The 14,293-nt window shown below is 36.1% G+C and overlaps 2 protein-coding genes across 5 annotated transcripts in view; one reads left to right on the top strand and one right to left on the bottom strand.

Annotated features, from left to right (window-relative positions):
* Nucleotides 1-14,293, bottom strand: part of LOC108259252 (uncharacterized) — a 201,073-nt gene that overhangs the window by 148,731 nt on the left and 38,049 nt on the right. Inside the window, exons 3-5 of one of the 4 annotated variants that reach the window (XM_047151729.2) lie at nt 3,368-3,487; nt 2,743-2,837; nt 658-1,720 (exon numbers count right to left, since the gene is read on the bottom strand). The exons of the other annotated variants lie outside the window; for them this stretch is intronic. Of the exons in view, the coding sequence (XP_047007685.2) occupies nt 1,619-1,720; nt 2,743-2,837; nt 3,368-3,487 (317 nt within the window). The 3' untranslated portion in view covers nt 658-1,618. Of the gene's footprint in view, nt 1-657; nt 1,721-2,742; nt 2,838-3,367; nt 3,488-14,293 lie in introns of those variants that run through there. 4 annotated transcript variants of the gene reach the window in all.
* Nucleotides 1-14,293, top strand: part of LOC108259253 (CD276 antigen homolog) — a 46,706-nt gene that overhangs the window by 16,728 nt on the left and 15,685 nt on the right. The gene's annotated exons all lie outside the window — the stretch shown is intronic.

The raw sequence follows: 14,293 nt of genomic DNA, 5'->3' as shown, positions 1-14,293 counted from the left end.
AAGGACTCGTGCTTTAACCGCAAATCACACATAGCAAAGCTCTTCCTGCCACTTCCTCTAAGGACAACGTGGCTTCGTGTCATAATCTAACCCAGAGCTAAAGGTGCAAAACCACAGAGAAGAAGAAAAAAAGTCTGAATAAAAGTCGAGCACCTTGCACGAGCCGAGTGCGCTTTTTTTTCTTAGCAGCGGGGACGGACAGTCTGTATCACACACTTTTGGAGTTCGAGAGAAAAATCATTGTTTCCCATTCATTAAGGTGTTTAAGTATACTTAAAATTTAGAATCTCACTAAATACATCAATCTTTTAAAATGCTAACAAATGATCGGAACTGGAAAACTTTGGGAGGCTGGGCTTGGGAAGCATATCATAAAAACAAACAAACAAAAAAAGGCCATTTGTGTAATCAATTAACCAATTAATAACTGACTCCGCCTCTTTTCTTGCGTGGAATAATACCAAACTGTGGGGGGAGAACAATGACATTCCAAGTTGTCTTCCAAGATGGCCGCTCATATACACGTACCGAGTATCAGTACTGGATCCGAACTCAGAGTAAAAGTGGACTTGAGTAAATCCAGTGAGTATTTTTGTAAAGTGTTATTTTTAAAGGATGTTTGGTTTGTGATCAATAAGGAGAAGAGAGCAGGTGAGATAAAGATATTTTATAAGACTTTATTTCATTGCACAGTTGTTTAAATGTGACACTGTAATCTAATGCTGCGTTTGATTGAAGGTCCCAACTTGTCATTTCCGATCTCTGACTAGGAAAAAAAATGAACGTAAGCGCTCCCTCGACTCAGAATTCCTGCTCATCGACTCGTCTCCTCGACCCCGAGTTCAGCAAGTAAGGGCAAATCAATATAGCTGCTTCAGCATCAGTAAACAATTTCTTACCTTTACCTGAGTATATTACTGTATTTACAAGTATTTGCTTTAGATCAATCAACATACAGACATATGTGCTTGTTAAAATATATATACATTGCCTTTATAGGTGAATATACATCGCTCATTGCAGTTAGCTGGCAAGGCGTCCATGGTTTTCCCCACGTTGTAGCTTGAATGCAGAGGTCGAAAATGATGCAACTTCCTACACTAACGAGGTCAGTCTAAATGCAGCATAACTGAAACACTGTCAGGGCATTATGGGAAAATATCGTGTCCTGCGAGAGATAGACGACAATGCCTAGGCCCCCCAACCCCACCCTCACCCCCTTGCCGCCTTTTGTAAAATGTTTCTCAAAATGGCTGACACTCTAGTCGGAACACTACTAAACATTATCAGGGTTTGAAGCATGACTCATTTCAGTCCAATGACTCACTTAAGTCATTCGAATCTTCCAAATCATCTCATTAAGTGACTCTTAACAATGTGAGTTTTTTGATTAGCAACTCGAACAGCATCTACAAAAGCACTTCTATAAATTTAGGCCTTAAATAAAATAAAATAATAATAAAAAAGATTTGTTCATGCTCGTGAATCAGTTCATCTGGTTTTTACAAACGACTCATTTGCGAATTGTCCATACACGGAAGCTGCAGTAACGGGCCTTCTTTATGAATATGATGAAACGTCACGTGTGGTCCAAGGTGTTGCGTGGGGTCACTCGGGGTCACAGATTTACAAGAGCATACGTGCTGTCGAGGTTAGCCGTCCTGACGGGTCCGTTAGCCGTCCTGACGGGTCCGTTCTTGCTGAACTGCACCTCGGCATACTGAAAGAATGATGCGATGTGACAGGATTAATAAAAGCAACATTAACACGTTAATGCATATGTTCAAGACGCGACACGGTGGTGGAAAAAAATATTAAATGCAGTGCATTAATGTGTGAAACTGAAGTATGATAAAGTTCACACACTTATGGGCGTGTCTGCAACAAACAATGTTTTTTCATGAGCAGAGCCGTCCTGGTGTGTGAACTGTACATATAACCACAGCGCTGTATGTACACCACAGCACAGGAATTATAAAGTGTACAAATCAATTGGATTCTTAAAAGTACTTTTAAAATGTACTAGTAACAGGATTATTTCCAAATATTTATTTACGCCTCCTTACTTTCAGTTCACGCTAATCTATTTATGTTTTCATCCTGTAAACAGTTTTTTGTTTTATTGAGCACATTATCCAGAAGATTAATTACTAGTTAGGTATATAGTCGTCTTCGCAGCCTTCGTTTTTGTCGATATGTTCTAAAGCGTAAACTGAAAACTGTAAAAGGTTTATTTATCCTTATTTCATTATCAACGCATTTTCTTTGTATATGAACATAAAGATATATTTGCATTTCGAATATTTGCAAATGCATCGGGGCGTTTTAACAGCCGAGGCATTTCTACGAACATGTATTTTAACATGTTTTCCAGCTCGTGTAACTTTCTCACACACATTAACACATCTCGGTCTGTGTAGCACGATGCAGCTTTCACACGTGGGACTTTCCGTCTTCACTGCAGCAGGCACCGTACCCACATCTACAACGACTCGATCATCTAATTCATCTCAATGATTACAGTAAACAACACTGATGGAAACAGAGTCCTCAGTAGACACTACCACACCTGGGGATCTTCCTGATTGCAGGACAGTTTATTTTATCATTTAATTTAATTAATCAGGTGAAAATGACCTGAGAGTAAGCGCATGAAGATTTAAATTGGAAAATCATTTAAAGTATTGTTAAAAAAACAATGAAACAAAAGCAAAAGGCCAAAAGAAAGAGCAGTTAGCCTACCACAGGGCCGGTGCTGTCCTGATGCGGCTGTAAACCAGGATCTGAAGGTTGTGCTTGAGTTTTTCGACGTCTTCTGCAGTGACACACTGTAAAAACTAAAACATAAAAATACAGAATGAACCCGGCGACACTCAGGACTTTGTTAACCGACTTTATTATACACATGAACGAAGCCTGTGTGTCAATAGCTTTTAATAATAAATTATAGAATAGATCTTGTATTTTCTCCTGTATAAAGAACTATTAATATAATGAAATTAGACTAACTTTAAAATCACTTAAGGTCAATAGATAATCTTCGCTTCAGGTAGTTTAGACTTTGAGACCTATTTAACAGGCCAAAATAAATGTAACTGAATTTGATCAGGTATACAGTTAACTTCATACACAAGGTATATTTTGCACAGTAAATATCTTATAACTATAAAATATGTCACAAGCATGCAATTTCAAGAACATCAGTTTGGAATTAATAGACTTTTTATGTAATAAACCTTTTAATAATCTCATTTAAGGTCATAGACAATGCTAAGTCATTAAATTGACCAGATCAGTTGTGTAGAATATACTCAGTATATTCTCAATTATTGACATGTCACCAGAATACACAGTAAATTAAACACACCTGCAACTGAAACGGCCAGAACAAAGTTCATTATAACTGATATGATGAGAATCGGCAAGAGGACGGCTTCTTTGTATCCTGTCTCATTCTGACATTGTTCAGTTTCACACGTCTGATTCTCTGGAAACAATTGGGAAAATTCAGACAGTTTTAATTCCACTAAGCACACTAGTTTATCTACAATGGATTTTGTATCAGACACGGATGAAGGTCTGCATTGGGGGTCGTCCAAAGTTTTAACACAGACAGGTACCACTTTAGATGTAAAATCAAATTCCAAGGATGCCTTCGGTACAGCTTATTAATTACATTTGTAGAATAATATTTTGTAATATTAATATTTCTCGGCACTGTAGAGATTTCTGTTTTTCATCTTTCCACAAACAGAACATATTAGATTTAAGGTAATGGCTATTCCATTCAAGTGAGCAGTCAAACAGGCTAGTAAGACAATAAAGTACTGTATATAATAACTTGGATAATGGGCAGTAATGATTTTTTTTAAATCACAATTTTTAAAAAATCCCAGAAAATCAGAAATGCTATAATTTTTTTGAACTATAAGTTCTTGGAGTTGTCAACAGAAATGCATACACAATCAAATCATTTCTACACTGGAATTGCAATAAAACAAAAGTCACTTTAATCAAAAACCTGTTCAACACGGTTATTAAAGGATATTACTGTAACTTTAATTTAAATAAACTCACCAGCTGAATGATTCCGGATGTAAAGTCTGATTCCTCTGCTGATGTTGTAAGGTGAACCAGTTTGAATACAATAATATACTCCGAATTCATTAGTACTGATATTGTGTATAAATAAACTGCTGTTATATTGCACTGAGAATCTCTTGCTGAAGGTCGTGTTACTGTATACTGGCTCCAGGATACTACTTGAGAAAGAGTGTAATATAAACACCGGAGGTTCTGACGGCTTGATCAGGAACCAGAACACATCGCTTACAGAGACCTCACACTTTAGAGTCACATTTTGTCTCAAATCTACCGACTTCTCCGTGAAACTTTCTGCAGCTCCACAGAACACAAGTAGATCTAGGAAAAAACACCACCACACATGTTAATGGTTAGAATCCACTCATCTGTTCAAAGAGATAAATATCTTCTAAGGTAAAATGGTGAATTAACAACTTTTACTCACAGAACCAAAGTACCGTTGTCATGCTGACGCTGGAACCCTGTTAAGAAGCACTCTGAAATCGTTCTGCTTCAGTCAGGAAACACTTCAGTTGTGTTTTAGATGCAGGAGAGCGGAAGCGCTCTGACCACAACTTTTTTCTAAAATCTCCTTCACTCTTTATGTGCTGAAAAGCAGCCTCATGTACACCCACAGCATTACAATACAAATTTACAAGAAGAACACAAACCATTCACAACTGACCTTTTGTGCTGTTGAATACTCGATTCTGACTGGTTGATTTTCCCCCATATAAAGTAGTTCGGCTGCGAACTCATGTTTATATTAATGTGCTTGTTTTAATACGTCATTGTTTTTATGGTCACAGCTCATTCAAAGTAACTTGTATGGTGAATGCTCCACATAAACACATTTAAAACAAAGAGTAATTGTTCATATGATGAACTTTTCTGGAAGGAGACGTTTATTACACCTTTATGGAGTCTCCAGTGTCAGCACTTTGTATCAGTCAGAGGTAAAGCTGTGACTAAGTTTTAACTTTAATAAAAAGAGAAGCTGGGGAGGAAACAACGTTTAATAGCTGCTGTAACATGCACCAATCAGCCATAACATTAAATCCACTGACAGGTGACATGAATAACATTATTTCAATACACTGGCACCTGTCAAGGGGTGGGATATATTTATTAGGCAGCAAATGAACAGTCAGTTCTTGAAGTTGATGTGCTGGAAGACGGAGAAATGGGCAAGTGTAAGGATCTGAATGACTTTGACAAGGGCCAAATTGTGATGACTGGGTCAGAGCATCTCCAAAACGGCAGGTCTCGTGGGGTGTTTCTGGTATGTAGTGGTTAGTACCTAACAAAAGTGATCCAAAGAAAGAGAACTGCTGAGAGGGTCATGGGTGCCCAAGGCTCGAAGGCGAGAAAGTCTGGTCCAATCCCACAGAAGAGCTACTGTAGCACAAACTGCTTGAAAAAATGAATGCTGGCTCTGATAGAAAGGTCTCAGAACACACAGTGGTCAAATGGAATATAGGAAGCTGCACTGAAATATGAAGTGACATTCAAAATGCTAACAGACTAACCCTAACCCCTAGTGGTGCCTTAGTGTTATGACGCATAACTTTTTTTTATGATTATATTTCAAGTGTTTTCAGAAAGTCTGAAGAAGATGGGTTGTTTTAAAGAAATTTGACATCAGTAAACAAAATCTGTTCTTACATATAAAATTTTAAAGAAGAATAAATGTATTTCACATGAATGAATGAGTCACATTAAAATATTATAGTTATTATACAACTCTCAGCTTACGCAACCATGTGCTTGTAATCCGGGCAGAATGTGGTTTGGCGTTGTCCTGGATGGCAGCGTATGTTGCTCCAAAATGTGTACATATCTTTCTGCATTAATGCTGCCCTCACAGATGTGTGAGTTACCCATGCCATGTGCACTGATACACCCCCATACCATAACAGACGCTGGCTTTTGGACCTGACTCTAATTCTCTCACTTCGGCTCTAATTGGATATTTATATTCCTATGGTTTACTTTATTTAAATGGTTAGTAGTAATATGGATCCGAGCACAGCTGGGACAGGCACGCCTTTAAGATTTATTAGTTGGAACGTCAGAGGTATGGGTAATCCTGTCAAGAGATCTAAGGTTTTTACAGATTTGAAACGTTTAAACACCAATATAGTATTTTTACAGGAGACGCACCTACGTATTAAAGATCATCAAAGGTTACTCTGCCCTTGGGTGAGTCAAGTCTTCCACTCCAACTTTAATTCAAAAGCAAGAGGGGTCGCTATTTTAATTGACAAAAGGTTACAGTTTTCGTCCACTAATGTTATCGCTGATGCGAATGGTAGATATATTATAGTTGCTGGTACTCTGATGCAAAGACAGGTGTTGTTGGTAAATGTATACGCTCCAAACTTTGATGATGTGGAATCTGCTAATAGATAGTCGAGCAATCTCCCTTTCTTAAATACTCACCTGTTGATTTTCGGTGGAGATTTAAACTGTGTAATTGACCCAAACTTAGATCGGTCTAATCCCCGTTCTCTGAATCAGTCTGCAATGTCTAAAACATTTTCCGATTTTATGTGTCAGAATGGTCTCGTTGATCCACGGTGATCCCATAACCCCTCTCTTAAAAAGTTTTCTTTCTTCTCCCAGGTGCATCATTCCTATTCGAGAATTGATTTTTTTTTTTTATAGACAGCACTCTTGATTCTTGTGTAGTTTCTTCTGACTATCTGGGAATTGTAATTTCTGACCATGTGCCTCTACAATTAGATATTCATCTTTCTATTTATAAACGTAGCCCACCGCCTTGGAGATTTAACTCTCTTCTTTTAGCAGACAGCGAATTCTGTGAGTTCATTTCTACTTCTATTGATGACTTTCTTTTCTTCAATCAGAATGACTCCACCTCTTATTCATTGTTATGGGAGACACTTAAATCCTATATCAGAGGGCAGAATATTTCTTATTCTGCTCACTGTAATAAAAAATGCACTGCTAGGGTTAATGAACTTACATCTGCGATCAGTAACCTAGATCAGAAATGTGCATTGAACCCCTCTCCAGAACTTCTTAAACAGCGTCTCGACTTGCAGGCAGAATTTAATCTTATTTCGACTATAGAGGCGGAACGCTAGTTTGGAGGCTAAACGGTCTTTGTCGTTTTTTCCTGAGTGAGTTTCTGGCAGCCTGGCCACGTGGCTCTGATCCATCCACGGCTCTCTGTGGGCGCGTTCTTATCAGTTGACACTGAACCGTGGTATCGTAAAACTCCACATTGATCTGAGCAGGAAAGCGCTCCAATTCTGTTGAATCAGCGTGTCTGATTTCTTCATTTTTGAGTGACGTTCTCCTGTGGTAAGGATTGCGGTGTCGTGGGGTTCGATGCTGTGGCGGTGTTCGATTGTTGAGCTCTCCCCGGTGAGTGAGTGCTGGAAATGAGTGGGGTGTCCATGCCAAGCGAGATTCCACTTGGGTGAGGGGCAACATTCCGGGAGCCTTACATTAGGAAGATATCACTCTGTTATTACTAGAACAAAAATGTGTGTATATGAACTTCATACATAAGGAGACGTGTGTTTGATGAGCTCTGAAAATTAGTTTTGGAAACAAGTGTGAGTAAAGGCCTCAGTGTGTGTGTGTGTGTGTGTGTGTGTTCGTGTGTTCTTATCTGCGCAGGCAGGCCTGCTTCTGTGTGAAAGAAAAAAAAAGAGAAAGAAAAAATAATAATAAACACTGTGTGTGTGTGTGTGTGTGATCTTCAGATTGAGATGAGTAAAACAGAACTTTGTGAGATATTTCTGCCTTTTCAATGAATATTTGAATCTTGTACAGACTTCGAGGTGTGAGTCCGGTGGGACGGTTTGTATTATAATAATTACTTTATCAATAACTGCTGTGAGTGTTTTAAAAATTGTGGAGCTGTCAAGAACTTGGCATCGTAAATATTTTAGACAACTGCCAGATTTCCCGTTGTGTAAATTACTTAAGAACTTTTAGACCTTTAATATATAAAAAAATATTCCCCGATTGTGTGATACAGAAAAGGAGAAGGGGTACGTTACATGACGATTTACTGAAGGCGGAAAAGTTTCTCCAGTTACTTAGAGTCTCGATAGTTGGACTTGTAAAATGATTAATTCTCATGAGGAATTGTGAAAACTCATGGCATGGATTTGGCCTATTTTTATTTTAATTGTGGAGATGGATTTTTCTGTCTTCAATCCCATATTTAGCCTTTCGTGTGCTCGTTTATTTAAAATACTAAAATAAATAAATAAATAACAATAATAATAGAAATTTGCACTTTGAAAACTGTTTTAAAAAGTGTGCATTTTCAGGCCCCAAAACGCTGTTGTTGTGTAAACTGCCCCTAAGCCTCTGTTGAGAAATGAATAAGTCATATGCTCAGAATGTGGAGGAGAGTGTACATTTGGACCTTTCGTTTATATCCTAAAAATTAGGTGATAATTATGACGTGAGCAGAGAGATAAAAAGGAATATTTTTCGGCAGGCCTAAAAGGAGGTCTTAGCCCAGATTATAGAATACGTGACCAAGTTGTGTTAGTGATGTGTCATTTGTGAATGAGTCGGCTCTATGAGTCGTCTCCTGTTTTAGTTATTTTTGTCAATTAATACAAGACAGAATAATAGGATGATCTTTTAGCCACACTTCACGGACACGCGCACTTCATGCACTGACTGAATGTCATGTCGATGTACATGGGTGTGTGACAAATCACGTGTGATAACATTCTTCGTTTTAATACATATATTTTTTTTTTATAAATAAAGGTGAAATTTAGAATCTGTATGGTAAAACACAACATATAGAGCAGGGTCTACACTCTAAAAAGTAATTTAGGGGACCTATTGCCACAACTTGATTCAATGTGTGGTTGCAAGATAAAAATTCTAATTTATTGATGTAATTAAATATTTAAAGTTGTAAACATTATTTTGATGGGTTGTGTTGACATAATAGTGTTAATTATATCAATTAAATATTTTGTGCAATGTAAACTGAAATTTCTGCATTAACTGATTTAAAACAAAATTTAAGTGAACTTAATGAAGTGGGCTTGATAACTTCATTAGTAAGTTATCAAGTTATCAAGTCATCACTTGTGACTTGATAACTTCAAGTCACAAGATTAGTCACACAAATTCAGACAGTTAAGACTGTGTTAGAGGACCTGTAGACTGAACAAATACTATACAGAGGACATTACAATGTGAGTATCATTTCACTTACAATTAAATTCTACAAAAGAAATTAATTTGGTCATATTCTCAATTGTTATATGACCAATAGTGGACTCGTGTATAAGATAGACTACACCAGCTAATACAATTGATGGACTATATTTAGCTAATGCTAGTCATATTTAGCAGTGTAATTTGAATATCTGCTCTTTAGTTTACTGTAACAGTGGATAAGAATGAAAAAGTTTCATTTGACAAATCTGCTCATCTAGAGAGGGCTTTTCATTTGTGCTATAGGAAAGAAAAGCATGATTACATTTCTGCTTATTCGTGTAAAAGTCAACTACATTGTGTAATCTAATTTCATGTACTGACACATTAAAAAATATATATTTTGTCATTCACACACATCGCCTTCTAGCTCTATTGTAGTCAGTTTGTTCTTTGAGCAGAATTAGCAGCCTTTGGATTGTGGATAGTTCTATGAGAGATAAAAGTAGTAGACGCAGAGTGTTTCTTCTTTGTCTATATTGCTCATTTCATTCAGTGCTTTTATGTCTGTAAATCCTGCAGAGAGGCTAGGTATGATATTTATATTGTAAATTACATCAGATTTTAGTTAATATTGTTATACGATTTGAAGTTAGTAATTTCTCCTGGTTTAAAAGGCTGCATTCTACTGGAGAAAATCTAATTGGAGCAACGTAATTAAAAAAAAACAAAAAACGATTGTCAACTTGTGTTCATAATTATGGTAATTAAGTACATAACACTTAAATTCCTTTACATAATGTGAAAAAAATTGTTGGAACAACTTGATTTTTATGAGTAATCAATTTAAAAACTTGTGTTTATTATACAGATTATTAAATAAGTTTTAATTGAAAATAAATTTGATTGTAGAGGAAAAGGTCATTTCTCTAACTCAGTGTAGTTCGTTGGTTGAAATTAAATTAAAGTTGTCATAACTCAAAATGATTGATGTTTTGCAAACTGTTGAGTTAATGTTTTGTTGAGCCTAAACATTTGTTTCTAGAGAGTACTGACAACCTTCACAGCCGTATTAGATCTGTAGTCCAGCAGTGTTGTGAGTGTGATTTGTTTGGAATGATTTGAGTTTTGGATAGATCAAGCTAAATAAAATGCTCAATACACATGGGTAATTATGTTTGTTTTTATATTATTTAAGGTTTTATGCTAAACATAATCCAAAGTTATGAACAATTAAAGGTTTAGTATAATTAGTCTACTCTGAAAAATTTAAGTGATATATGTACACACATATTAATCATGGGTCCAAATATTGCTAACTTTGGCTGAATTATAAAAGCCATTAGTCGTACAGAATGAAGACCCGATTGGGAGCTTATTGTTGAACTGAGTCAAATGAACTGACTTACTAAAAAGAGCTGGAATAACTCTAACTAATTTATGTATCTTTGATTCCTTTACGTGAACGTGTTTATAAATCTTTACATGCCAAGATGTTGCCATGCCAATTGGTCACTCACATCACGATCGCAATGAACTCAAAGCAGAAAATAAATAATAAAATAATAATAAAATAATAATATTTGTTTCTATTTATTAAAATATTAATATAATATTTGTACTGTTGAATAGAATAGAACAAAATATTGTGTGAATATACAAATATATATTATATATGGTGTGCTATGGATATGTATACGAAATGTATACGAAACACAAGTCTCAATATTTAAATAATACAGTGCAATGATCACAAACACGAGGAATGGAGCGTATACTGCACAATCTGTGAGTGAATTGAAAGTCTTTATACTGTAGCTGTGATTGTGCTGTGAATTTAATGCAGTGGTGTGTGATCTAGGAATTGCAGTACATGGTAGCCATGTTTGTAGGTCGCAGTGCAGGATGGGAAATGTAGTTTGTGACATGAGTAGGCTTATCACCATCTTAATATGATCAAATACGGTTTAAATGAAATGGATACATTTATAAAGGGAATTTTTTATGCCTTTCACAAATGGCGCTCAGCAAAGGAAACAAATTTGTGTTAAATTGAAACAAAGCTCGTAAATTTTATTTTAGACTAAGCTAAATACATATACGCATTACTCCTAATTAGATATATTTAAATAAAGTGAACAAAATTTAATGTGTCATGTATGAAGGGTCTGAGTGATATTTTGAGTGTAGTACAGTTATAAGTTAATAAGGGACAAAGGGGTGCATACACGTCTGCCCTTTAAACTAAACACTACTGTTGCACACAGTAAAAAACAAATTCAATAGGTTGTTTTGAATAAAAATTGGTGCGATAAAAAGAGTAAATACATGTCTAGATCTCAACCTTATTTACTCTATTTTTTAGTTATGTATTATTGGGATTATCACTCGTTAGCACAGATGGGATATTAACATGTTAGGTTAGTGTACATCACAAATAGGCCAAGATTAAAGGATTTTTGTTTCTTTCATTCACCAGAAGGATATTAAGATAGGAATTCAGGAAGGGAGAAGAATGAATCTTTGCCACTTGGGGTTGTATTTTTTAAAGACAACAGACCAGAACTCTTTGACAGATTAACTAAACATGAGAGTAGAAGACACCTTTATGAGAGGAATTATTCCTTTGATTAAAGAATTAGAGATTACTTCAATAATTTTTAAATGATTTGATAGACCAACATTATTTAATCTCTGCAGTAATATTCCATGATCCACTGTGTCGAAAGCCTTTGATAAATCGATAAAAATGGAATGCAGTAATTACCTTTATCTAGAGATTACATGATATTGTTTAAGACTTTCAAAACCGCTGTTGTGGTGATATGTTTTTTAGGAAACTTTAATTACTAGAAAAGATTTTTTTGCAATCTGATAACATATCAATGGTTCACTGATAAGGAGTTCTAGAATTTTTGATAGGACACAAAGCTTTGGAATTGGACTGTAATTATCTAATATAGTGGGAGTTCCCTGTTTTAATAAAGGAACAACAAAAGCAGATTCACAAATTTCTGGTATAACACCAGTGTCTAATGAAAGATTAAAAAGATAAGTTAAAGGAGATGAAATAATATCAGATGATAATTTCAAAAACACAGATTCCACACAATCAGGGCCTTGTGATTTGTTTATATCGAACAATTTGAGTGCTCTGTAAACATTAGAACTCTTAAAAACTGAACGTGAATGTGTTAAAAACTGAACTCCTCATTTTGAATGGCTTTCTGCATTATTAAAATCAGAATACAGTAAATCAAATGATAATTATTCACCTTTTTAGTAGGCCTTGATGTGATGCATAAATTGAACATTTAATGATAGGTTTTGCAGTTGTGTGTTCCCAGTTGTCTGTCTCCAGTTTCCAAATCGGACAGTAATGGTGGCATCCCTCATCCTGAACTCGCTAACATACCTGGCACATTATGGGTTACATAAGGTCGAAGCATGACAAGTAACATGTACACTGTATTAAGCTAAAGTGAAGTATAGTCATCCTGTGTTCTGTAAAACAATACCATCTGTCCTCGGAAAAGGATGAAGGGACATGCCCAGTTATTCTAGCATTATTTCAGCAAGCTGTGATAACAACTGTGATAAGTTCTGCAATACAACACACCCAGTAACCAATGTTTAAGGCTGGAAGAGGATGGCAGTTTACACAAAATTTGCAAAATCAACAAACTAGTAATCCCAGTAACTCCATTAGTGCCCGATGTCCCTACTGTCACCTCTTCCATTACACATGATAATTATTATTTTTCTGTTGTTGAACTGTGTTCAGCTCTTTCCAGTGTGGCTGCATGTGAGAGCTCTCAAGGCCGTTACTCCCCTTAACATTCCTAGATCAGTAATACACCTGGGAGCGTCTCCCTCGGGCTGCGGACTCCCCTGCGGTCTACTCCTTGGTGGTCAGAGACTCCCTTGCACTCTCCCAAGGCCGACAGGACATGATTGGGGTCATCCTCCGCCCCATAAAACACAACAAATGTTAAGCTTCCTGGATGTTATCAAGTATGGTCTTCAGTGGATCACTGATTGCTCTCTTCATGACAAAATCCTGAGAGCTGGGTGTTCTAAGGAAAAACTGACAGTGAATGGACTTATGCTCTGCACCTGTACTATGGCTGGCAAACTACAACAAAGACTTTCTCTTATATGTGACTGAGAGGGGAGGTGCTGCTGCGGGGGACCCGGCTCAAGAATATGGGGGTGCTTGCAGGTCTTTAGTTTATTTATCGAAAACATTGGATTTGGTGGCACAAGGATTGCCAGCACGTTTGCGTGCAAGGGCTGGAGCTGCTCTCTTAGTGTAGATCACTAGGAAAATTGCTCTCTTACACATTGATCTTATACTCGTCACACCTGGTCACTTCCATTTTGAATTATATCTACATGCAACACATGACAGCTCATCAAAGAACAGGATATGAAGTTATTCTATGTGTCGCCCAAAAATAAAAATATTAACCCTATTAGTGTGTCTAATACACCAACTGTTGTATTGCCTAATTAATTTTGTGGAGCCAGTCACTGAGAACTCTCACGATTGCCTAGCTGGAATTCATATTTCCTTGAGCTTAAATTTGAGACGTTCCATCTGGAAGATTTTGTGTCTGAAATTTCACAAACATTATGAGCACCCTGCTCTGCCCAATTGGCTGAATTAAAAGCCATCACTACAGAGTGTAAACTGGTTAGGGTAGAATTGCTCTCTCTCTCTCTCTCTCTCTCTCTCTCTCTCTCTCTCTCTCTCTCTCTCTCTCTATCTATCTATCTATCTATATATATATATATATATATATATATATATATATATATATATATATATACATACATACATACATACATATATATATATATATATATATATATATATATATATATATATATATATATATAATCACACACACATACATATACGTATGTATATATATATATATATATATATATATATATATATATATATATATATATATATATATATATATATATACAGTGAGGGAAATAAGTATTTGACCCCCTCTCAATCAGAAAGATT

Source organism: Ictalurus punctatus, chromosome 27 (genome assembly GCF_001660625.3).
Source record: "Ictalurus punctatus breed USDA103 chromosome 27, Coco_2.0, whole genome shotgun sequence".
NCBI lineage: Eukaryota > Metazoa > Chordata > Actinopteri > Siluriformes > Ictaluridae > Ictalurus > Ictalurus punctatus.
The sequence above is the reverse complement of the archived record's forward strand: the minus strand, read 5'-3'. Positions and strand labels throughout refer to the sequence as shown.